This window comes from Antedon bifida, chromosome 4 (assembly GCF_963402885.1).
Source record: "Antedon bifida chromosome 4, ecAntBifi1.1, whole genome shotgun sequence".
Lineage (NCBI taxonomy): Eukaryota > Metazoa > Echinodermata > Crinoidea > Comatulida > Antedonidae > Antedon > Antedon bifida.
The window spans coordinates 19,022,573-19,047,972 of record NC_136229.1 but is presented as its reverse complement, the minus strand read 5'-3'; the positions used below and the strand labels follow the sequence as shown (position 1 = coordinate 19,047,972).

The window sequence follows — 25,400 nt, the reverse complement described above, 5'->3', positions numbered from 1 at the left end:
CTAAATACGGAAGGAAGGATCGAATTCTAGTTTTTAAATACACTGATAAAAAATACTCAGGATTCAAAAATATCCAAAGATAACTTAATGACTCTATCAAGGAAGACAAATTTTAATTCAGCGTGTCGATCACTTGATTAACGTGTCATTTTCCATGCAAGGAAACGCTCAAGGTGCACCGTTTGTTGACAAGCTCGTTTAGTAATCCCACAACGGCCTTTATATGCTCATAACTTGTTAGTTAATCAACGGACTGGAAGTCTGTAAGGTGGACTGTATTTGTGCGTGAACTTGCTTTCAGTTATATCACAGCTAGAGTACTACTCGTATCCAAAGCTTCCTCATATATAGAATCTACGAGACTGAAGCGTTCGGTCGTTAATCAACTCCAGCAGTCTACATTAAAAATTGTCAACGTCTGTTTTTTTCGAGCTTTGTTTTTTTGTTATCTCATTTGATGTTCACTGTTAATAGGAAGCTGTTAATAGTTTCAGCAATCTACAATACTACACCTGTAATTCTCTAATTGCTTATAAAATGGAATCTATCAGCGTACCTGGCAAAATGAAATACTGTTTATGATCTGGATTAATGATTGTTTCCAAGCAGTCTATGTATCCACTTTACCTGTAAAACATCACCTTTTGGATTGTCCATAACTTCCACACTGTTTCCACATTTTCAAAGTGGAAAATATATAGTTTCTGAAGTTGTTGCATACTTTTTCTGATCAAAATGTTGCATAAGAAGGATTTAAAGAAGAGAGCTGATATTATTAGAAACCCGAAAGGGCAAATAATAAAGGGACCATACATACCTGCGTACAAACTACCTAGGAACGATATACCTAGTAATATTGTTTCTATATTTGCAACAGTTCTAGGGGTAAGGTGTTTTTTTCTGTAGTTTTTATATAGCTTGTGTTAACATTTTAAAATGGATACAATAGGGTACAGTAGGTAAGGTACTTTTGTTAATTTCAGAGAACATTTTTATAGCCATATTATAGTAAATCTGATAATATTGGTACATCATAAAACAAAAATGTGTTTTGGAGGAGGACTGTTTTATTTTTAAGATTTGCTATTTCTGAACAGAATTTGCAAAGTATACTGCAGTACTGGTAGTTTTTACTTACTTTATTTTAGATACGATTTAAAAATTAAAATAGTATTACATCTTAATAGTTCATGCTTTTGGGTATTTCTTCATGTTTTTCAAAGTTCGCAGACTGCTTCCACCATTATTCATTTGTTTGAGACTTTCTTTCAAGACCTTTTATTGTACAGTTTACATATTCCACTATTTTACAGTACATCCGTGTATAAAGGATTTTTCAACTGTATCATGTGAATATAAACACATTAATTTTTCTTCCTTATCATCCTTTAAAGAAAATCTTGATAAGGAATATACTAATTTTCACTTTCTAGTATACTGTAGTAGGGCTATCTGCAATGGACAGATTAAAGTGGTATTTTGTGTGGGAGGAAAAGTTACCTGTTATGCAAATGAGTCACCAGCTAAATGACCACCTGTATTGAATGTCACTTTTTTTTAGGTCACCATTAATTAACTGTAAACTTAGTAATCATCAAAATTGATTATTCCACAGACAGAAATACAATTATTATCTAAAGATGAGTTATCTAAATAAGATGTTCTTTTTTTTTTGTTCTGTTTCTTAGGAACTGGAAAATGAAATCTCAAATGTGAATACAGAGTTGGAAGGAATGGATCAATATGTTGGCAAGTAAGTATCCTACTGTACAAGATATTTTACTGCAGTAAGCTATTCATTTACTGCCATACTTCGATAATATTAATTTATTCAATATTAAATTGCATTTAAAGAAATTTTAATTAACCAACAACTTAATTAAATTTACTGTATTTCAATTATTATAAATTTGAAATTTATGAATTATCTCCAACCGAGAGTCTGAATAATAGATGTTTTGTGTTGCTTTATTTTTTACTAATGTGGTACACTTTAAATGTACTACAGTATGTCTATTTTAAAATTCATATTATAATATTGTTTATAGCTTTTCTGTTGTTCACATATGGTTTTTAAAAGTGTTGAACATCTTTGCATTAGAACGTTTTTCGTCATCATTGCTAATGACCTCGTCACTGACGTCAGTACATTTTAACACAATATTATTATGCATAAAAAGCGACGAAGTTAGTAAGCTAAAGTGTAACGTACTAGTCGTCACCGAGTAGTTTTAACCATTTGGCTAACTGTAAACTACGGACAAACCTCATACTTCAACATGACAGTAAAAATGTTAACATCTCGATAGAAAAGAGAAACATGAGTGTGTTGAGGATTATTGTTTCATACTAAACTACAGTACATTAGCATATTTTTATAATTCGAGCACCCTATAATTAAATGGTAAAATCCACAAATAATGCAAAGTACTGTACTGTTTTTGGTCTGCAAATTGTACCTAATACTAATAGTGAAACAGTAAACTAGGGACTATGAAAAAGATACACAACTATTTATTAAAGTTTCTAATGTGAATTTCTGTAGCGGTATACTGGCAAATGATTCCAACTTCATCCATATGGATGTAAAATAGTGAATAAATTCCACGCTGATGCCCCACGACTCTTTTACGTGGGAAGAAAAATCATTCCCCAGAGTGAATAAAATGCGTAGTTGAACAGCCGTTGACATTGGCTTATTGTTGGATTATTTTTAAAACATACTTAATAGCGCTGTTCTTTATTATATATACACCGATTGTTATTACTGTGATGGCTTAACTACTGTATAGTGGCCTTAAAAGTAATAATCGGTTACGCGACATTAAGTATTCCAAGGTAGGTTCTACCGGAAAGAAGGTTGTTGAAATGAGTGGTTTTTATAATTACCTTTCATTTAGCCAAGGTTAAATATTTAAATAAATTGAGCAATTTAAAATCTTTTATCAGTGAATTTGTATAATTATCTGTTAATCTGTCAACATTAATTTTCTAGTTTGTATTTCAAATAATTAAACATTCACCGCTCATCTTTGTTTTGACAAAATGAAGCATAAACATTAATAGGCAAGTCTTTTGACTCTTGTAACATCCCCGACAAGAGACAATGCTTTTATTGTCATCATCATCATCATCATCATTACAATAAATTGGCTTTGTTATACTTAATAAACACATTTGAACTTAATTTAAATTCTAACTTAATAAATAGTAATATACATGGTATGGTAATAAGATATTATCTTTCCATCAGAATGATTTTTTGGAGAATTATGTTTCAATCAATAATAACAATGGAGAACCAGAAAAGTTTGAAAATTACATAAAAGATACTGTAGGCCCACTCTCCCCTTGACCTTCTCCCCTGAGCCCTCTCCCTGCACCCTCTTCTCTGTGCTCTCTCCCCTATTTCAAAATCCTATCTTGTATTCGCTACTGAATAATTTTACTTCTTTAATGTTATATAATGTTATGTATCATCAAGTACTGACTTTAGGACTTAGTAGTTGCACATAAAGGGTCACGGTTTATCAGCGCCTACCCGTGCATCTGAAGCAATAGCTTTACATATGCTAACACTTGTCACACACAGCGATGCATATAATGGATTCAGGCTTATAGAGGAAATCTTAACGGCACATCGAACGCTTCCCAATCGACAGCTCAACCTACATATTTCTATCATGAATTTCAGCGTGGATTTATGAATAATAACTCATAATTGGCGCGGTACTTATACTCGCTGATAATGTACGACACGTTGATCCAGTGTATTACTCCTGAATGACTACGTGGATTAAAAATTAAAATCATGTTAAAAAATATCGCGTTTCTTTTTATGCAATTTCTGATTTTTATCGCTTCTTTCATTCCCTTGATACTGTAGATTAAATTGTTTGCTCGTAAAATTATTTTAGAATATCCACTTCATTCATAATTTTTTTTTATTAGATTAAAATATATTTTTTATTTTATTATACAATATAGAAATGGCAGTAGAACATAATATTTTTTTTTTTTTAATATACAGTAAAAGGAATGTGTCTGTGTTACAGAATATAAAATTGAAACTTTTCTATGCACAGTATTTTGTTATCAATCAAATAAGTTTAACTTAAATTGGATTTAACTTATCCTTTGCCATCTGAGGAATTAATTAGTATTTTGACCTAACAATAATGAATCTTTTGTGTTTTCTACAGGCAAGGAGACAATAACACACAAACAATGCTTAACAAGGGAAGGAAGCAGTTCAACATGGACCCACAAAAGGTAAACAAAATGGCTACCACACTTTTAAACAAACATTCTATAGATAGTACTTAATAATAATATTTACACAATTTAATTATTGTATAAAATATTTAATTAGACATGCTCTCTAGAATGTTCAACAAACAGGGTGATAAAAAGGAACACAGTGTGTACAGATTACAAATAAAGATACATTGGTTATCATAATAATGCGTGATATTTTATATCAATTCCTTCCTTATTGTTGCTTTGTTCTCCTTGGTGTATTGCTTCCTGAAACTGAAAGTTTATCCTGCACACAGGTCTCGCTTTCTTATTTTGTTTTGAAAGAATCTCCTATTTTTATTACAATCATAAGTGTTGGTCATTAGCTTAAATAACCTCAAACCACTTTTAATAGTTTGCCACAATGAAAGTTTGTTTTGTATCATTTAAATTTGCCATGCATTATTTTGTTCCATTTTTCTGATACTGATAGATGGTACTATTGCACACTCAACTTTTGTAATCATTTTGAGTTTTTAATTAACTAGGCTCACTTGTGTTAAATAGAACAGTCAGTATCATGAAAATATTCTCTTTACTGAACTTTCATTTTGGGTTGGTTTTGTATCATTTGCCATGCATTATTTTGTTCCATTTTTCTGATACTGATAGATGGTACTATTGCACACTCAACTTTTGTAATCATTTTGAGTTTTTAATTAACTAGGCTCACTCGTGTTAAATAGAACAGTCAGTCTCATGAAAATATTCTCTCTACTGAACTTTCATTTTGGGTTGGTTTTGTATCATTTGCCATGCATTATTTTGTTCCATTTTCCCGATAGATGGTACTATTGCACACTCAACTTTTGGAATCATTTTGAGTTTTTAATTAACTAGGCTCTGTTTGTATATTATATAACTACTATAATTTAACAAGATTTTTTTTTTATAGGGAATCGATTTCCTTATTGCTGAGGGCCTCTTGAAACACACCCCGGAAGAAGTGGCAGGGTTCTTACACAAAGGAGAGGGACTTAACAAGACTGCCATTGGAGACTATCTAGGTGGAAGGTAAGACAAGAAATATTTTACATTATAATTGATGGTAACAAAATATGAAAGAAAATATGATTTATTTGGACACTTACTGTATTGAACTTCAAAAAAACAATTTGCTTGATATACTGTAATGTACAGTATATCAAGCAAGGTATAAGATAAGAAATATTATACATGTTTATTTGCATCAGTTCTGAGCTGACGATAAAAATCATGATTTATTTGGACATTTGAACTCCAAAACAATTTCTATATTGTACTGATACCATCATCAAATTTAACCATAAAGTTAAATTTGTGAATTTTGACAAATTTTACTGCTTTATCTTGCTACCCGTTTGACCTGATTTCATTTCAACCCTAGGCAGCAGATTAGTAAAATGAAAGTGCAATGCTGATAAGGACACTTCACCCCTCACAGTTAATGTGTAATAGTAGTAAACATGTTTCTTATTCCAAACATGTGTTTACTGTATGTAGGGTAATTTTAATTTATTGCCTTGTTGAGTAGTGAAGAGTTTTGACTATTTTATGTCTACATTTACGATTGTTTTTAGAGTAAAAACGTGGTTGGTTTTAAATTTCCGACAACCATCTGTAACAGCTTTTGGAAGGTAGAGGGTGCTATTCTTGCGGCTTTTAAGTGTGGGCATAGAGTTTCCCAGAAAGATTTAAGAAGTTAACAGTTTAGGATAATTGGTTTATTTAAAATTTCAACCATCTTTAGCATCTTTTGGAGAGAGATTAGTAGCTAGAATTAAAAATGTGTGTGGAAACATTTTCTGCTTTTTGACAATTTGCTTCTTTTGTATAATTATACAATGAAAATAAATTTACACATAGAAGTGATATATTGCCATTGACAACATATAAAACCTGACCTCTCTATCTTCTATAAAATTACAAGTAAACTAGGTTGTCTTTCTCCATGACTAGACTTTCATTTCCAGAGGTAATTATTAACAGTAGACATGTGTAATTTTATCTGGATAGATGAGTCTACAATGTGTTACCTGTAATGAAAAGTAGAACAACAATATGAACTTTCTAAAAGTTTAACATAATTATGAAATATTTAAACTGCAACAAGGTTCGTGGAAAATGAATGTTAGATGTTATATTGGATAACAACAGTTTTTGTATGATTTGCATTTTGTTGTAATTTGACCATTAAACCATACTGTATGTGCGATTGTCGTAACAGCTTCACCGCTATGTCATTAAGTAATTGCTATAATATCTTTTGCAGATAAATTAAATGGAGTATTCTATGTGTAATGCTTCTGTGTTTTAATTGTATGTACAACAATTAATATTTTGTCTGATGGAACTTGGGTTAAACTTCTATATTATCCAATTAATAGCCTTTTCCAAGTTACACTTTTATGGAGCTTTTGAATGAACTGAAAAATACACATTCTTGTTTTAAAAAAGCTACCTTAAATACTTAACCACTACTGTATTATTAATCCATTTTCAGAGATGAATTCAACATTAAAGTTCTGGAAGCATTTGTTAGTCTACACCAGTTTAACGACATGATATTGGTACAGGCTTTACGGTAAGGTTTTATATTATTTTTTTTGAAATTAAATTTGTGTTAAAAGGGGAAAGCTATTTGTGTAGGATATAGAATTTGTAAACGACTTAAAAGCAGATCGATGACAATAAACATTAAGTATGTTTAATGTGTATAGTTTAATTATTATCACACAAGGAAATTAATGTATTGATAATATTTTATCCAATAAGCTTTCCAAGAATGGTTTCAAATTGATATCGATGTTAGAAAAAATGTCTTGCAGATCTGTAACTAGATATATATTCATTTTATTTCCTATTAACAATGAAGTCCTCATCTTTTTAATGGCAATTTACAGAGATAGATATCTTTAGTTGTGTAGCTACTGCTGTAGTGTAACAGTAACTTTACCTCTCCAGAATAGTAATTTAGTTTTGTCAATCATTTATATGGCAATGTAGCTGAGTTCTCAGACTCTACGCGCGCAAGAACACTACTACTAATAATAGTGCTTGTTCTTGTTGGTAGATGTGCAGGAAATAGAAATAAAATGATTTTTATAGATACTAACATAGATACTTCAATTATTTATATGCAAAGAAATTATATATGCACGGATATGAATAAATAATGATTTTTCACAAGGTCATCCCAGTCGTTGAACTCAAAACTATGACATCATCATCATATTAGCCAATAGGCATAACAAATTGTAACACTATTCTTAATAGCTTTGTGTTGATGATAAACCGCGTCCCAAAAGGCTCACAGAATCGCATAATTTCCCCATAGCGGTATTACTTTATACCGAGCAGTAGTTGTTGAAAAACTTTGATCTTGCGGCAGTATGATGAGTAAGAAAGTATCTGAAAGATGTTGTGAAATGTTTTACTAATTGCGCTAGAATGCCACTGTGACTCATCAAGCCTAATCAACTGGCTTTCACCCCCGTATTCAAAACATACTTATTGAATATAAATTTGATTTGATGTGTGAGGGTGTGAACGCCCACTTTGTGATGTCAAATGTTGTCACTGCATCAGTTTGATAGATGCTATTAATAGAAATGATGTAATGATGACGACATAAAAAAAATTATTTCTAATTAAATGTGTCAAAATTATTACCTTTGCATTTTAATAGATATTATTAATTATATAAATTGACATTGAGCTGTCAACAATTATAACAAATATTGTGCAGAATTACCTTATTTACATTTTTAAAGTAATATTTGTCACTTTTTATTTTACAGAGAATTTTTATGGAGTTTTCGTCTGCCTGGAGAGGCACAGAAAATTGATCGTATGATGGAATGTTTCGCCAAAGGTTATTGCGAATCCAACAAGGGTGTGTTTGAGTCGACAGGTAAGGGGGTAAAATGATTACTTTGTAGGCGCTTTCAAGGTTTTATTAGAAGTCTTGTTAAGTAGCTTAGGGGAAGCCTCTGTTTGAACTATAATAAGGTGAAGGAGAGTTTAATACATTAAAACTATTTTTGATTAAAATTGATTAAAAGTGATGATAGGATATATGAACAAAGGATTTTGCATTTTCTCTCATAAATTAAATGTATTTTGAATTGCATACATTTTTTATTTTGATGGTTTAATTGAAACGACATATGTGTAATAGAACTACTCCTTTGGGACATACTGTACCTATTCATAAGGAGCCTCTATTAAGGGGACACTTTCATGTAAAATGAAAAAAAGGTAATATGTTTCAACATTATGACAAATCCTTAAGCTCTGTCTACGCTATCACGCTATCAAACTTTATGTGACAAAAAAATGTGATGTGCCCGTATATGGATATGATGATGTCATATTACTGCCATATGTGGGCATATCACTACCATATTGGAGCACATCACACTTTTTTTGTCAAACTAATTTGATAGTGTAGACAGAGCTTTATTCATTGGTCACTTTGTTGATTCCCAGAAGTGTCCCCTTAATAGATGTTCTACTGTATTTAAGAAAACTTATTTGTATTTTTATATTACTTTATTTGTTTTTAGACACTTGCTATGTACTGTCATTTTCGATTATTATGCTCAACACAAGCCTTCATAACCAATGCGTGAAGGACAAACCATCGCTTGATCGTTTCATTTCAATGAATCGAGGGATAAATGACGGAAAAGATTTACCGCACGCATTGTTGAGCGTAAGTAATTTTAGCGGACAACACTTATATTTAGCCAGCTCACCATCTTTTTGTTTAAACATAATGTAGCAGATTTCAAATTTCAAAACCAAATTAGACGCAGACTTAGCAATGACGTCTTTAAAATATCAAGGACCTTAATATAGCATCCATAACATTAGTGGATTATGCATTTGGTCAAGTAGAACATTACTTTAGCTGAACAGCAGACAACATGGACAAATGCTATACTTAAGCAAATTTATCATTTTAGCCAATAAATTATATTACCTGTCTTCATATGAAAATACATTATTATACAATAAAGTATAAAGAATGAAATTCAAAAGTCAATATTTTTAGTTTAATTTTCATACAATGCAATATTATATCTAGTATAAAGGGTCTCTATTTGGTTGTCTTAAATTTCATGTGAAAATAATTTATTGTATTACAAAAAATGAATTATATTAAACAATAAGTCAACATTTTTCAACAGAGTCTGTATGAGAGCATAAAGAAGGAACCATTCAAAATTCCAGAAGATGATGGTAACGACCTCACTCACACATTCTTCAATCCAGACAGAGAAGGATGGTTAATGAAGCAAGGTGTGTATTATAAATTAATACTGTCATTAATAAAATGCCAGTCTTTTATGATAAATGCTTAAGCTTAGTTTACACTGGCAAACTTTAGATTGCAAAACCTTCTTGACAATCAGTGGAGAACTTGAAGTTTGCAAAGTTAGTTAGATACAGTTTGCTAGTGTGAACTAGACTTTGTGTTAAAGATAGATAGATAGATTGAAGAAGTATTTTACTATACTTTATTAAAAACAAAATGTGATTGAAACCTTATTTTTTTTATATATTAAATGGTTTGAGCTTGAACCTTATTTAATTTTTTTAGAAACATGTTTTAAACTATAAAAATAAAACTTGTTATTGACGGAATATGTTTAAAAGCAAAAGAAGCTGTAATTTATTGCATGAAATTAATTTGTTTTTATTGTAAAACATAATATTATTGCATGATCACAAATAACAGGGCTCCAGCACAATCACAAACAAAATGCTTGAAATGAATAACACATTATATAATATTTAGTTTGCTGTGATTTCATTAAATAAATTAAATACTAAAGATGTTTTTTTTTTTATTTTGCCTTGCTAATTTGCCTGATGATTTTAAACACGTGTGTAACATGCACGTACATTTTACTTATTTATACCGATGCGTGCATATGAAGGAGGTTAGTTTCAGCAATTTGCATGTGTTGCGTTGTTTGTTTTAACTTCTTCCCACCCATTGTTCAGTTATATTCAATGAATATTCATTTGGATTATTTACATATTAATTTTGTTTAATTTCAAAGGCACTGGTTGTTTACAATATTTGCTTCTTGGCTTTTTATTTTTGCTACTAATTCTTCCTATTCATTGGTTAGTACCTAATGAATAATACTTTTCTTTAACTTCAACAGCTTTTTGCAACTTCTTGGCTTTGCAACTTCTTCATATCCATTGTCCAGACATAACTAATGAATATTAATTAACTTTCTTTAGCTACAGCAGCACTTCAGTTTCTTGGTTTTGCAACTTGTTCCCATCTATTCATATTTTACACAAATAATCCTAATTTAATATTCAATTTTTAATTTAATTTTATAAAATGCAGCTTTTACAATTTCTTGTTCAAGATAATAGAAATACTGTATTTATAGGCTATTTTTTAAAATTCATTTTTGCTTGTGCTTTAGTTTTGAAATCTCTTAGCTTTGTTTTTTTAGAATGTTTTTTAAGCTTATGTATTTGATTGTTTTTTTGCCAGTGTAGCGTTAGTAATGCTATAAACTTACTTTATAGTGAAGTGTTCCATTTTGAAGCCTGTACTGTTTCCCCTCCGAGTGGCTAATCCCATCAGGTTGGGTGGGTGGACATGGTCAACAAATGATGGCCTGAGGAGCAGGATACTAATGGTTATTTCCCTGCCTTCAATTTGTATAAATACAACAGACCCTTGTTAAAGGCTTCTGAATAAGGGTGTCTGTCCCAAAGGATGGGATCTACACTATTTAAAAATGTTGTTAAGGTGTTGAGTTGAACTTTAAATCATTTAAGTTTCTTTTTTTAGTTTTATTTAACTTTGTTTTCTCCTTCAAATTCATTCCCCTCAACTGGAATTTAAGCTTTATTTTATAATATATTTTATAGTTTTGTTTTCTTTATTTAACTTTGTTTTTCCTTCAATTCCCCTCAAGCTTTATATATAGTTAATCTAATTATTTGATTTATAGTTTTGTTTTCTTTTAATATTTATTTTCTTGTTGAGTTTCGTTCATTTTCTTTTGATATATTTTTAAAATGTTATATTATATTTTAAATTATGAAGTGTTATATTTGGTTAAGACATTATTTCACATCATAACAAAATATGCACAATAATAATGTATATTTTATTGTATCGTTGATAACCAGTGAAACACATTAATAATAATAATCAAATTAATGTGTACATTTCCAAAGTTTTCTAAAACAGTATAACTAATAAGTAATAACATTGTCACATTGTATGGTACAATAATTTCAATCAAAATTTGTATTCATACTAACAAACCAACTGTAATATTTTACTTAATTTGTAGAAATTATTTGTATTATCATTGTTTACAACACCATGTAGTGTTACATTCATACAGTATGTACTGTATGTGACTCATACATTCATAACATTGTCACATTGTATGGTACAATAATTTCAATCAAAATTTGTATTCATACTAACAAACCAACTGTAATATTTTACTTAATTTGTAGAAATTATTTGTATTATCATTGTTTACAACACCATGTAGTGTTACAATCATACAGTATGTACTGTATGTGACTGATACATTCATAACATTTCAAGTGTCCCTTTCTCAAATGTGAATTGTCCATTTCTCAAATGTGAATTGTCCCTTTATGAAATGCGAAAATGTCCCTTTCTCAAATGTGAAATGTCCCTTTCTGTTGACAATGAAAATCCATTGTAGATTTAAAATACATTTTGAGTTAAACAGCCATAAATAAATATTTACATGAAGAGTATTTAAAATACATGGAGATTTGAACCAAGTTCCTAACTGTGTGTGTTTTTGTTTGTTTAGGTGGACGTGTCCGTAGTTGGAAGAGAAGATGGTTCATTCTCACTGATAACTGCCTCTACTATTTTGAGTACACCCAAGATAAAGAACCCAGAGGTATCATACCGCTGGAAAATTTAGACGTAAGAGAAGTCGAAGATAAAGGAAAACCAGTAAGTGTAAATTCGACATATTAAAAAATCAAAAGACATATAAAAACAAAATTTTGATACCAGGAATTCTTTTAATTCTCAATTAAAGTACTAGATCTGATTTTTTTTTTTAGTTTAGAACATTGAACAAAATTGTGTTGGAGACCAAAGTCTAGTCTCATATAGACGCGTGTATTTATTGCATGTTTTGCACATATATGGTAATTTTAATTTTGTCTTCGCAGCACACATTTGAACTATTTGCGGCAGATGGCCGTGATGTTATCAAGGCCTGTAAAACAGACACAGATGGACGGGTTGTTGAAGGTAAGGTGGCCCGATTCATAACAATATATTCCAGTATTATCCAGCTTATCATAAAAAAATGTTCATAAATTATGTTGTGGCCTGATTCCTAACGATATATTCCAATATTACCCAGCTTATCATAAAAAACATTCATATATTCTAGTGATATTTGGCACCTTCGCTATCAATATTCAAAGGAAGCTGCCCACAAAAGGAAATGGCCCTACGAACCCGTGGTAAGGGGCCGTCCAAAAACTAATTTTCCGCGAGTTCCGCGATTATATACCCTATTACTTACTCAACCATGAAAGTGAACGTCTCTTGCGGTAATGAGGCAAAATCATTCAAGCTTGATTTTCTCGCGGAACTCATGAATATTAATTAATATCGCGAGACTCGCGGAAGCCTTGCAATATCGCGGAACTCGCGGAAGTATTGCCGATACTGGAGAATATAGTGTTAACTCGATTAATACGTACTTTTTAGCTTAGCCACGCTAGCCGCCGATCGCTCTATGTCGACAACGGCAATTTGGTGAAAACAATTGTTTCATTTTAACACGCCGCCGATTTACGTCAAGAAAACGCGAATAGCACCGTGAATCATGTAATGTGGTAAACAGCAAGCTTCCCCCCCCCCCCCCCCAACACATTAAATCACGTGCATTTAGTACGTCGCTGAGATTACATCATCAGTCACGTGATTACAGAATAGGCGATTATCAATTTAGGGATTTAACGAAATAAATATTTTGCCTACACAGTGGTCGAAGCGCGTTTTTTATAGGTTCGTAAATAGGAAACACCCCATACATAATGGACTCTACCAATTTTGTTTACGATGATCTCGAGATCGGCACACCACGAGGCGATGGGTTTTCTTATGCCTGGTTTACCTGTGGAATAATTACACACACTTTTCGCATCACAACTTTAAATACTGATTTACACAGCAATTGGCAAAGGATTCATCAAAGAAGAATGAATACGTTGAATAAAAATTCACTTAAGAAATGCCGTAAGCTGTTTTCAAACTATAAATCAGCCCACTGTTTAGTATTATTGAGACCAACATCATGGTTCTCGCGATAGAATAGGGAATTTCCTGGATAGATGAGTCGAGCGAGAGACGGCGGACCATGGCCGATGAGTGAGGCGGGGGTAGCAGCTTGGACGGATTAGTTAGCCTAGGGCCTACAATTTCGCTCGGTGGCAATTAAATTTAATGTTTTAATTACGTCTGGATATAAACAATACAAAACTCAATTTTGTCATCGGCAATAATATTTCATACATAGTCAATTTTGTTCTGTTTCGCATTTTAAAAGTTTGACGTTTCGTCCTAAAAAAAAGTGGGCCAAAACGTCCATCGCGCAAAAAATATACCTCCATAAAAAGTTTTTAAAAAAATAAAAAAACCAAATATATTTTTGTGAACTCTTGACAAAAGAAAAAACAAAACAGTTTGAAGGTATTAAAGCATAATCTTTTATTTTTACAGTACGATATAGTATATAAGTACAATGCATGGTATAAACTATCGTACACAATACACAGAATCCACTCTCAGTCGCAGCAACTTTGATCATAAAAATATATAATATTTTGTAATCGTATTGTTTCCTTCGTGCGTGTTATACCTACTCAACGGCGAATATAAATTTCCCACGTTGTAATTTAAATGAACGTAGAGACACGATCCAACACAATGAACTAGGCCAACTAATAAAAATAATATAGCGAACGTCCAGTCGATCCAGAAACGATCCCGACAAAAAAGATCGTAAACAATTCATTCTAAATATAGTATCAGAACGTTCAGTCGGTCGCTCAAAAGGACTGCCGACAGAAGACCGTAATTAATTATACAGACCTAGTTTTTTTTGGTCACATGGCATGAAACACGATACTCTCTGTTTACCGCAACCTCTCGCATGTTTTTTTTTCAACTCGGTACGAGGGGTGGCTAATTAAGATCGTGTACCTGGATTTTGTGTCACATGACATGAAACGTAATATAATACTCTTTTAGCTGCTCTAAACTGTTCCCACGATTCACATGTTTTTTTCCCTCCATCCAAATTCTAGTCGGGCATTTTCTTTACACATGTATTTAATAATTATTAAAAGGCCTATCTTAAATCTTAACATGGAATATATATTTATTTTGCATATTTTATTGTTGGTGTCCTAGCCTAGGTGTCGTTGTTTTTTGTAATTCGCTAACAAAAGGTAGGATTAAATCATTTATAGTGTAGGCCGCCAAAACAATAATAATTATTATTATACTACTGTATGACGTGGGTACTACTAACTAGACTGGGCTAGCTGACATATCGGCTAGCTGGGCCTAGGAGGGATACTACTGTATACGAGATTATCGTCGTAAAAGGACCTAGTTGATTCATTAGTTCTGAATGTAATGTTTTTCCGTTTTAGCCTAGTCGTAGTTCCTGGTACATTGTAAACATTTAATTAGGCTCCCCGCGGAACTCGCGATATGTGGGCGGCAACATTTTGATTGTTTATATGAATATTCATCAATTGCGTTCCGCGAGCATTCCGAATGAATATTTTTGTATCGCACGTTCCGCGGAAATGAGGTTCAATGAACTATGAAGGTAAAATCGCGGAACTCGCGGAAAATTAGTTTTTGGACGGCCCCTAATCAAATTGTTTTTTAAATTTATTTGTAGGTCGACATCAAATTTATCGAATGTCTGCAGGGACAGCCGAAGATAAACTTGACTGGATCAAAGCTATTAAGTGAGTTTTTCTTTCCTTTTTTAAAGTAAAACAAACTGTCTTTATCCCCTCCATCACAAATATCTACACATATCAGATGATTAAAAACCCATTTATATTATTGTCACGAGGCCATCTGTCTACCTATTACACAAATTCAAAAGGTCGAACTGATCATAATTTTGTAATTTGATCGTAAAATATAAAAAATATGGGTTGAAATGTATCTGCTCATGTCAATTGATAACTGTATTGTATTTCATTGGTAATACTAACCATGAACCTACCCGTATCGAAATGTACTAAACCATCTCAAGTTTTCTATGTGTTAAAACATGTAATCAAGTATTTTTATCGCCACGTCTTAATCAGGTATCTTAGTGATGCCTCAGTCGATACTTAACGTCGGCACGAACATGCTCTGCTCATGTTTAATGCTTCTTGTTCGTCTTCAACCCCTATTTCAATTAGGATCTTATCTACTTGATAACGTTCGCAGTCTGTAAGTGGCTATCAAATCCCGGTTGATCATTACTGTCCATCCGCAAGATCAACTACGATATTTGATCAAACGTCGGGATAAATATTAATACGTTTTAATAATTGATTGAGAGATTTTCGCTCTTTCGGTCAGCCATTAACGGATAAAATAGCAACATAACTAATGGAATGTAATCTTTGTTTATTCCTCTGGGGTGAACAAACCATTTAACAAAACACCCCCATAAAATAATTGGTATCATCCTATCATAGTACAGTATATTAGTATATTCAAATCATGTTCAGTAACATTTGTGTGTAAAGCTCTGTCTACACTATCAAACTAGTTTGACAAAAAAGTGTGATGTGCCTAAATATGGTAGTGATATACCCAAATATTGTAGTAATATGACATCATTATGTCCATATATAGGCACATCACATTTTTTGTTCACATAAAGTTTGATAATGTAGACAGAGCTTTACAGTCATATTCTTGTTTATACAAGTTTAAAGTAATTGCAAGTGGGCAAGAATGGCTGTATCATTTCCTTTCTATGCTAAAAGTAATTTTAATGGCCTTGCCGTTGGTGCAGTTTCTTGAATTTAATTTGACACATCTTATCTGTTTCTAAAATAGTTTATTTTTTAAACTAATAATGTTCTTGTATATTTTCAGGGCAAGTATTAGCAGAGATCCATTCTATGACATGTTATGTGCTAGGAAGAAGAAAGCATCTAAGCAATAGAGACTATATATATCGGTTCCACTGGAAAGGCAATGTTCTTGTTGATAATGAAACCAATGTCACATGATTTGGAGACATGTATCACATGAAAAAAACAGTGGCTGTTTCAGATTATCAGCTGGTTGTTGTTTGATTGGTCAATTGCCATCACATGTCAAGATATGTTGTGTTGGTCTGAAGTACTTTATTCAGAGCTTAGTTTGAGGGCAATTGAGATAGGGTGATATATTCCAGCATTTGCTGGTGGTAGATGCCTTGTACAACCATTCTTGGTTGCAGATAGCTTGCTGTACGAGTGTCCACTTAAGAAATGTGTTCGTTCACAAAATTCTTCAGAAAGCAACTTTGTTTTGGAAGATAAGATGAAAATAAAATTGCATTAACATGCAGCGAGTTATTGCTACAGATATGGTACATGCAGTGAGATATGATTGTACCACGGATGGTACACCCTTCAAAGTGAAGAAAATAGAGCAGCACTCCAAAGCTCCCTAGCCTATTGAAAAAAAAAACCATTTACATCAGCTAAGGGGTTGCAATGCTGTTGCAGAAGAATTTCCAAATATGATAAGAAGAGAACCCCCTAGATCTCAATTTTTGTTTAAAGTGTTAAATATTCGAAGAAATTACCAAAAGCTAAACATGAACTTAATTTTTAATTTCAATTAACTTTTTGATGCATTACTGTTTGATAATTTGAGAAAAATTCACCGAAGTTGTTTAAAAAGCAGGACCCGACGTTTTATTAGCATTTTCGCAGCTATGGGGCAGGTTCCCCCTTTTTCTGAGTAGAGCTAAAGTGAAGCAAAATTTTATATTGAAAAAAAGAAAATTCAAGACTGAATGTTTTAAACTGTAATATAAAAACATTTTTTTATTTGTTCATCAAGAATATAGTATAATATAAGTTATTTCAAACTGTTTTATTTGATTGCGACGATGCGATGTTTTAACCGTAGTCACTTTCTGTTGTTGAGTAACAACATTTTGACCTGTGGAGTATAGATGACCTGTGGAGTCTAGATGACCTGTGGAGTCTAGATGACCTGTGGAGTCCAGATGACCTGATGTTTTTTTTGGTGCATATCTGCATAATTGATACTCGTAAATAAGTTTAAGACGGTCAAATTATGCCGGAAAGAAAACCCATTCAACAAGAAATTCAATCTATTAACACTCTGATGAATTAGTTATAAGGATAAAATATTTTTAATGTCTATAGTTTTGTGTAAATAAATTAGTGATGATGAAAAATATGATATCTTAATATTAATATAAGAACCATTTTACTCAGGTGTAGTATTGTATATTATTTTACACTGGTAATTAATTTCGTACATATTTTAAAAGTTGTTCAGACTATTAAATGTACAGCAGTTATGTTTTGCTGTAATAGGCCTCCATGGTTGTATATAAAGCTATATAAATCTTTTGCAGTTACTGCGCCGGTAAAGTCAGTAGAATAACTTTCACATATTATCCTAACCAATGGAGTTAATTTTAAAAAGTTTTGTTGGTTTCTAAATTAAAACTAAATAATTTAATATGACCAACGGTGGTAATTTCTAACATGGTGCCTAGATTTTCCAAAATAGCACTCTAACTGGGGGGATTATTTTAATAAGAACAGACATTATACGGTAGGTGCATTTTGGGTTCTTTCCCCCACATATAGCCCATTTACATTTGTAACGGTACTGATTTTAAACTTACTGTAGATAATAATAATTATTTCCGATAAGTAATTAAAATCAATTAATTTTTATCTTACTGTACATTGCTCTTATAATATTTAACATTTAAGATATGGGTATTATTAAGTCTATTATATTATTATATGATACAATTTCAACTTCTTTTAATATTAATAATCAATGGCATGCCGCAATTTTATTCACTTTTTCAGAACATTAGTGTTACAGTTTTAATAAAAATAACATTAAAATTATAACACTCATAATTTTAATAATTAAAATATAAGTATAGAAACTTTTTATTTATATATTATACAGAGAAAAATAATGTAAACATTTTAATTTGCGTTATTTGTAAGGAAACACTAAAATATATTAGAATTTATACATACATGGTCGCATTCAACAAATTGAGCTATGAACTCTGACCTTCCAAAATGGCTTCCTTATTATGTCATATGCCCACCATGAACTAATGTACAATAGCACAGCACTACATAAATAATGGTACAAAAAAAAAGAGAATTTGAATTATTTTGAATAAATATTACACTGACAATTGTAATTCAGAAAGTTTGTATTTTATTAAGTTTTTCTATTTAAATATACATTAACATTTTCACTACACCTATAGTAACTTCCAGAGTTTCGTATACTGTATTTATTTTCTGTTTCATTACGTGCATTGTATATAGAAACATATTGTACGTAGAATAGAAATTCTGGCTGGAGTAAGCCATAACCAAATTACTGCTTGTTAGAATGTCTTTCTGTCATACCCTCTCAGCCACCCAGACAGCCACCCTGCAGCCAGCCTTTATAGCCTCAGTTAATCCTAGATAAAGGGGTGCCTGAAATTAACAAAAACGTACGAAACATTAACTAAATTAATATTCGTTATTAAATAATGTCTTGCCTAGCCAGATCCTTGTAATAATATCCAGTTATAGGAGTTGTTAACCTTGCATTCAGACATCATTCAGCTCTGTCTACACTATCAAACACTGCCATATTTGGGCACATCACACCCTTTTTTGTTTGATAGTGTAGACAGAGCTTTAGACACAGTAATAGGTTAATGTAAAGCTAGATATTTCGCTAAGGAATTAGTCTTAGTGAAGACTGATAAGCTAACATTAATCTTGCACATAAATTATATACAACATTTTGTCATTCATAATCATAATATCCCATTTGCATTTATCTTTAATTCTGTTTCTTCAGCTTACATCATAGATTGCCAATTTCAGTATGGTTATTGCATTCTTAAAACCATTTCAATTTAAAGACCTGTAGCAGGATTTGAACCCAGTATACGTCTCAACATCTTCGTCGCTCCCAGCTTCTACAAGTCCCGCACCAAAGGTCACTCACCTTCTCAGCATCGTGCTCCAGTCCAGTGTCATGGTGATGCTGTTCATCATCTCGAAACTTTTTTAATATCTTGAGCAACTCTTCATGCTTTTCAGGGTCATCTTCTAATAGTTGTCGTATTTGACTTTAAAAAAACAATACAATTTTACTTTCTTTTATCTGAACACCATCTGTTTGTTGGATTATTGTAATTTATGTATTATTTTCCTCCTTGTTTTCATGATACAGCTCATCATCTTTTTACAATAGGGAGCTTTTGATTTATGACAACCCAGGCCTTTTGAACATTACGTTATGTCATTTGTCAAAGTCATTGTCTGTAAATCGAAAGCTATGTATTTCCTTACTCCATATTAAGACTTACTTATTGTAATGTTCACCAATAACAGATTCTACTGCTACAGTGCAGGCCATAGCACCCTCTTTATATTAAGACTTACTCATTGTAATGTTCACCAATAACAGATTCTACTGCTACAGTGCAGGCCATAGCACCCTCTTTATATTAAGACTTACTCATTGTAATGTTCACCAATAACAGATTCTACAGCTACAGTGCAGGCCATAGCGCCCTCTTTGCCTAATAGTGCACTCCCGGCTCCTTTAAAAATAACATTGTACCATATTATTATATGGTTATTAGTAGCTATTGAACCATAGGTACATAAGAATACAATGCCAGTGGCCGTATTCACCAATCACACTTAAGTGAGATATTTCCCTTAAAAATTAAGTATTTCACTTAACTTAATCAATATTTAAGTATTTCTCTTAAATTGTATTCACTTAGAAAAGAGATTTGCTTTCCCTTAGCCAAAGTGTGAATACGGCCACTGGAATTTTGTTTCTGTAGTGAGCAGAGTTTTAAGTAGTACCTAATGCAAAACCTGCAACATTCCAAAATGGCAGTAGGGCTGTTGGCCGCACTCGATTCTCTGGCATCAGTTTCTCAAAAGTTTCTAAATGTTCTTTCTCCTGATCCCACATTTCCTAAAACAAGAAATGAATTGGGGTGTGATAAATGGTTATTGTGTCGCTTCCCTGTAACGTCATGGATATTTATTACCCCTACATTGATTGTATACCAACAAGGTGATGCATGATATTCTGTTGGATTGAAGTTATAAACCTGAAAAGGGTAAGTTTGCTTTAATTTTTGTACTTCTTTGGAAAACAATGAGCATGAACCCGGGTCCTGATTGGTTAAAAAACCCTCGTATATATTTTCGCACTGCGGTAATAGTTATCAACTTGTCATTCAGCTGGTTGGTTAAGGGGGTGGTTGTGGATTTGACTACCAGATAACGTTTTTTGTCTTTATTTACTCACCATGTCTTTTACTCAACATTGCCTAAGGGGATATTTTTTGAGGGGTTTTAAGCTATCATGTGATTTTTACAGTTGTGAGGACCAATCACAATGCGGTGAGGGTTCATTATTTATGTCATCTTCTCTACCTTTATAATGGGTCCAACATCTGTATTTCCCAGGACTGCCATTTGTCCTGCGTATATTCGATCGGCACCAAGTTCTCCAGCATGGTCAACTCGTATTATACGTGATATTAGCTGGTCTGTGGTAAGTCCTGCAGAAGAGGAAGCTTGACGAAAGGCAACGGCGGTTGTATGAGATCGGATCAGTCTATTTATTACTACTTTTGAAAGGCGATTCATCTTTTATATTTTCAAAACCTAGAAAATGTATGAAATAATAACATTTAATAATATTAATAAACCTGTGTAATCATCTACACACACTACTGCTAGGCCTACGCCCTCCTCTGCCGCCTCCTCTGCTAGGTAGGTTATATAGGCCTATCTAACTAGACTAGTCTAGTAGAAGGATAGGTCCTTAAATAAATACACTAGGTACAGACAGTTACACAGAAGAGAAGGCCTCCTGCTAGAGGCTATTCTATAGGCGCGGCCTAGCCTAGGCCTAAATAATTAATAATAATAAATACAGTATTACTTAATTAATAAAGAGCTTTCTTCATTCAAATGAAAGTTGAATAACATTAGAAAAGTATACAACCTATTATTAAAACTCTAAACTAAATCTTTATTTTTATTTTTGGTGGGCGCAGACATCTTTTTATTGGATTCATTAGAGAGGGCGCTATACAAATCTAACATGGCTGCTTTCATGGGCGCAGCCATCTTGAATAATATTAGAGGGCGCTATACATATACATCATTGCATACCCATAATGTATTGCTCTGCCATCTGCTGCTACACTGAATGCAATTTTTAGCATTCTTTTTAAAATATATATTTTAGTTTTTAGCTTTATTAGTTGAATTAATATTCTTTAATTTGAAGTCATTTTGAAATAATTTGATTGGTTGATTGTTTACAAAAGACAATTATGATTCACACATCTACTTATATTTCTCTATCACACAATAGCTGTACCTCAATGTACATTGCTCCGCTAAACCCACGCGGCTATTTGGCAATATAAGGGTATAGTCACGCCTGAATTAGTAAGTTGTTTGAATGAATAGAACGTATTGTTTCTATACAACTCTGTATTATGGATTCATTGTTTGAATATAAAGTGAGTTCACCTCTTTTTTAAAACACTCGGAGTACGACAAAAACTGTGTTACATTCAACCTGTAGTCTGTGGATTGGAGGTACCACCGGTACACCAAAAAAGCTGAGAATTAAAAGGCAACTTCGGACTAGGTAAGACCAAATATATTTTTCAGTAATCAAGCATATTATTAAGTAACTTTTAAAAACGTATTATTTAAAAGGACAAGTTATTAAATTTCAAATAAAGAGTTCAATTAGAGGTCACAATTCACATTTTTTTCTTCTAAATAGACGTGACCTCAATTACATATTTAATTACAGTATTTATTTATTTGTCACGTAATTAATTTGAACAACGGTGTATTTAATCTAGTTTAGAATGTGTATTATATTCACCGTTACGTAAAGATGATTAAAATATACAGTATTTCTTTACATTCGTTGTTCTTTCTTATATTCACCATTACGTACAGATTATTAAACTAAATTTTGCTGACCAAAACTTTCTGTAATACGTAACTATATAAAATTCCATTCGTTTTTGCATTTTTATTTTCGTTTCTTTACATTCGTTGTACTTTCTCATAGTCAAATACAAAGTCAATAGTACCTTATTTTCGCTTTCACTTTAAATCTTATGTAATAAAGTTAATATAGAAATACACATTTTGAAATCTAAAGTATTCAAAATGCCCCGGCTTATTCATCCATTAATATAGTATGTAACCATCGATGCGTTGAACTTTAGTTGGTTGTGGTAGTGTTTCACAACAATTCAAAAAGGACCAACAAAAAGAATTTAATAAAATGAAAATTATTTTAAAAACTCTCAACAAAAGAAGGAAAAAGTTAAAGTTAAAAATAAAATATAACCCACTTTTAAAAATTCCACCCATTTAAGAAATTTGTTTCTCTGTTTGTTCTTTTTCTTTATTATTACAGTATATTCCAATTTTTTAAAATCATTTTTAAAATTGTAATACGCTTTTCATCTTTGTGAATATTTTAATCCCCCTTCCCTTTCCCATAAAGTATAATAATTCTATAGGCCTAAAGCATTTTATTTCCACTTATAAAACAATTTAAACATATTGCATTTGCTTTTTAGCACAACAATATTATTGCCTAATGATGCCTTTTGTTATAGAAATCATTACCACTTGTCTGGACAATGTTTTGTGATTAACAAAACAACAGCAGCATCTTCGCCTGTATTTAGAGGTCTATAGTCTAGCCGTATTACCCACCAATGTTTGCTAGTGTAGATGTCTGCAGAGTTTGTCAACTTAGTTAAGTTCTTCTGGGGCCCAGACATACCATGTTATGGTGACTCTGTTGCTTCCAGGACATGATGTCGAATAAATTAAATTAATAAACTACCCACACTATCAAACGTTGAAAAACTATCAAAAACTGAGTTTACAAACAAGTTTGCCAGTGCAGAATAGGTTTTGCTCAGAACTTACTTAAGTTTACAAATTAAAGTTTGCTAATGTAGACTAGACTAGGACCAAAATAGTTTCTTTGAACTCTCAATCTTATCCAATGAGACAACATCTCTGAATTGTCACCATGAACGTCTTCTGATTATTAAAACAATTATTTTTATTTTACTTGTAGATTTGACAATTGTTTAAGATGTCTTTTACAAAGACATGTTTGTACTTCTTGACTACCGTGCTGATGGCACTTCTTGCACTTGCAGCTGGTGCCATTGCTGTACTGGCGTCCCTGGAAACAGGAATTGGTGAGTCTTTCTTATGAGAACATTTTATATTTCTACTGAAATTCCCAAGAACAGGTTCCAGTTCTAACCTTGCCTCACATTTCAACAACAACAAAAATCTTTATTTCTTTATTTACAGATCTTGAACTATTTGACAACACTACCGAGGACCTTATTAATTATTATGCAATAGAAGCTACGCCTCCAATCGAATGGATATACATCATATGGGGATTAGTGTTTGTCTTTGAGATTCTATGGATACCATATGCCTTGACCACAATCTGTCGTTCAAATGAAGATGGCCGTATCTTCTCCGTCATTCCCAATCTTCCACCCGGTTTAACCTTGTTGTACAGTGTCAACAAGGTCTTGCTAGTTGGTTGGTTCTTTCTGTTTGACATGGGTTACATCTCTTATTCTTGTTTGGTGATGTTCTTTGTGACGGTGACTGGTGTGCTCTGTCTCTGGATCTCATATAGGCGAGTGGGAGAGTACGATAACCTCTCTTACATGGAAGGAAACCTTATGTAAGTACAGTTTCTATTTCAAGTTTCTAAAAAACGTCCATAAATGATGTGACGAATAGAACAATTGACAAGCATTTTGCAGTTTGGCACATGGTAGTTTTTTTCAAATTAGTAAGAACCAAACTTCTTTAGCAAACCGTTCATTAATAGTCCTACATTATTTACAACGTGTTAATTGACTTCTATTTTGTCTACAGGTGTGACTTAGTTGCCAGTCGTCTGTTGGTTCAGAACGGCATAGCCATGTACACCACGTGGACGTTCATCTGGACACTTCTTAACGGTGCCATCGCCCTGACGTACGAAGACGCCACGGAACTAGATGATTCTCTTACATCCACAGTTATGTACGCAGTCATCATTCTAGTCCTCACTATCTATTTTGTATTGGACATTTCAGTATTTGAGAAGTATTTCCGCTACACTTTCACGCCTTACTTAGTTGTGGCAGCCATTAGCCTCGGTAGCTTGGATTTTAACTATGATTTTGAATTTGATTACGAAATCAAAGACACCGCCGCGCAGATTTTCGAAATGGCGGCCCTTGGTGCTGGTGCTTTATTGTTCTTTTGTAAAGTTATTCGCACTTGCCAGCGCGTGTGTTGTTGTTCCTCATTCTAGAATCTACTAACATTTACTTTTATGTATTCATCATAATCAATTCCAATTGTACTAACTAGTCATCATTATTTATTTTTGTATTAGGTAGAATAGAAACATGGTTGACATACCTGTTATGTATAACATATATTATAGTACGTTGTATTTTCCTTAATAATTTATAATTTACTACATGAAAACATTTTTGTAGTGTATTTGTAAATTTATATTTTAAGTTAAGGGTGCCACAGATTAAAAGCGTTGCTTGCTTGTGGTTCTCCTGTGTTTTTTTCACACTTTATTGTACTTTATTTTCTTCTTTTGATATATTTTATGAATTTTGTGTGAAAAATAAATAATACTCAATCAATCAAATCAATCAATATATACTGCTTATGTA

The 25,400-nt window shown here is 32.3% G+C and overlaps 3 protein-coding genes across 7 annotated transcripts in view; 2 read left to right on the top strand and 1 right to left on the bottom strand.

Moving 5' to 3' along the window:
- LOC144840245 (cytohesin-1-like) overlaps positions 1 to 18,423 on the top strand; it is a 44,492-nt gene extending 26,069 nt beyond the window's left edge. For 3 of the 4 annotated variants that reach the window (XM_078695999.1, XM_078696000.1, XM_078696001.1), the window contains exons 3-13: positions 1,689 to 1,753; positions 4,203 to 4,272; positions 5,195 to 5,313; positions 6,782 to 6,862; positions 8,079 to 8,191; positions 8,847 to 8,995; positions 9,474 to 9,586; positions 12,124 to 12,274; positions 12,499 to 12,580; positions 15,258 to 15,327; positions 16,466 to 18,423. In XM_078695999.1, coding sequence (XP_078552125.1) covers positions 1,689 to 1,753; positions 4,203 to 4,272; positions 5,195 to 5,313; positions 6,782 to 6,862; positions 8,079 to 8,191; positions 8,847 to 8,995; positions 9,474 to 9,586; positions 12,124 to 12,274; positions 12,499 to 12,580; positions 15,258 to 15,327; positions 16,466 to 16,535 — 1,083 coding nt within the window. In that variant the 3' untranslated portion in view covers positions 16,536 to 18,423. The remainder of the gene's footprint in view (positions 1 to 1,688; positions 1,754 to 4,202; positions 4,273 to 5,194; positions 5,314 to 6,781; positions 6,863 to 8,078; positions 8,192 to 8,846; positions 8,996 to 9,473; positions 9,587 to 12,123; positions 12,275 to 12,498; positions 12,581 to 15,257; positions 15,328 to 16,465) is intronic. The other variant, XM_078695998.1, reaches the window with a different exon arrangement.
- Positions 18,424 to 18,813: 390 nt separating this feature from the next.
- On the bottom strand, positions 18,814 to 21,709 carry LOC144840247 (NADPH-dependent 3-demethoxyubiquinone 3-hydroxylase, mitochondrial-like). 2 transcript variants are annotated; one of them, XM_078696004.1, is made up of 6 exons: positions 21,575 to 21,709; positions 21,061 to 21,294; positions 20,479 to 20,593; positions 20,120 to 20,204; positions 19,604 to 19,727; positions 18,814 to 19,080 (listed from the first exon to the last, which is right to left on the bottom strand). In XM_078696004.1, the coding sequence occupies exons 2-6, from the start codon at positions 21,274 to 21,276 to the stop codon at positions 19,003 to 19,005; spliced, it is 618 nt and encodes a 205-aa protein (XP_078552130.1). In that variant the 5' UTR covers positions 21,277 to 21,294; positions 21,575 to 21,709; the 3' UTR covers positions 18,814 to 19,002. The 2 variants fall into 2 exon arrangements, with proteins under 2 accessions (XP_078552130.1, XP_078552131.1); XM_078696005.1 differs by having other exon boundaries at positions 21,639 to 21,672.
- A 469-nt stretch (positions 21,710 to 22,178) lies between these two features.
- LOC144840246 (uncharacterized) lies at positions 22,179 to 25,139 on the top strand. Its single transcript, XM_078696003.1, has 4 exons — positions 22,179 to 22,294; positions 23,765 to 23,891; positions 24,010 to 24,400; positions 24,598 to 25,139. The coding sequence occupies exons 2-4, from the start codon at positions 23,783 to 23,785 to the stop codon at positions 25,019 to 25,021; spliced, it is 924 nt and encodes a 307-aa protein (XP_078552129.1). The 5' UTR covers positions 22,179 to 22,294; positions 23,765 to 23,782; the 3' UTR covers positions 25,022 to 25,139.
- The last annotated feature ends 261 nt before the right edge of the window (positions 25,140 to 25,400 follow it).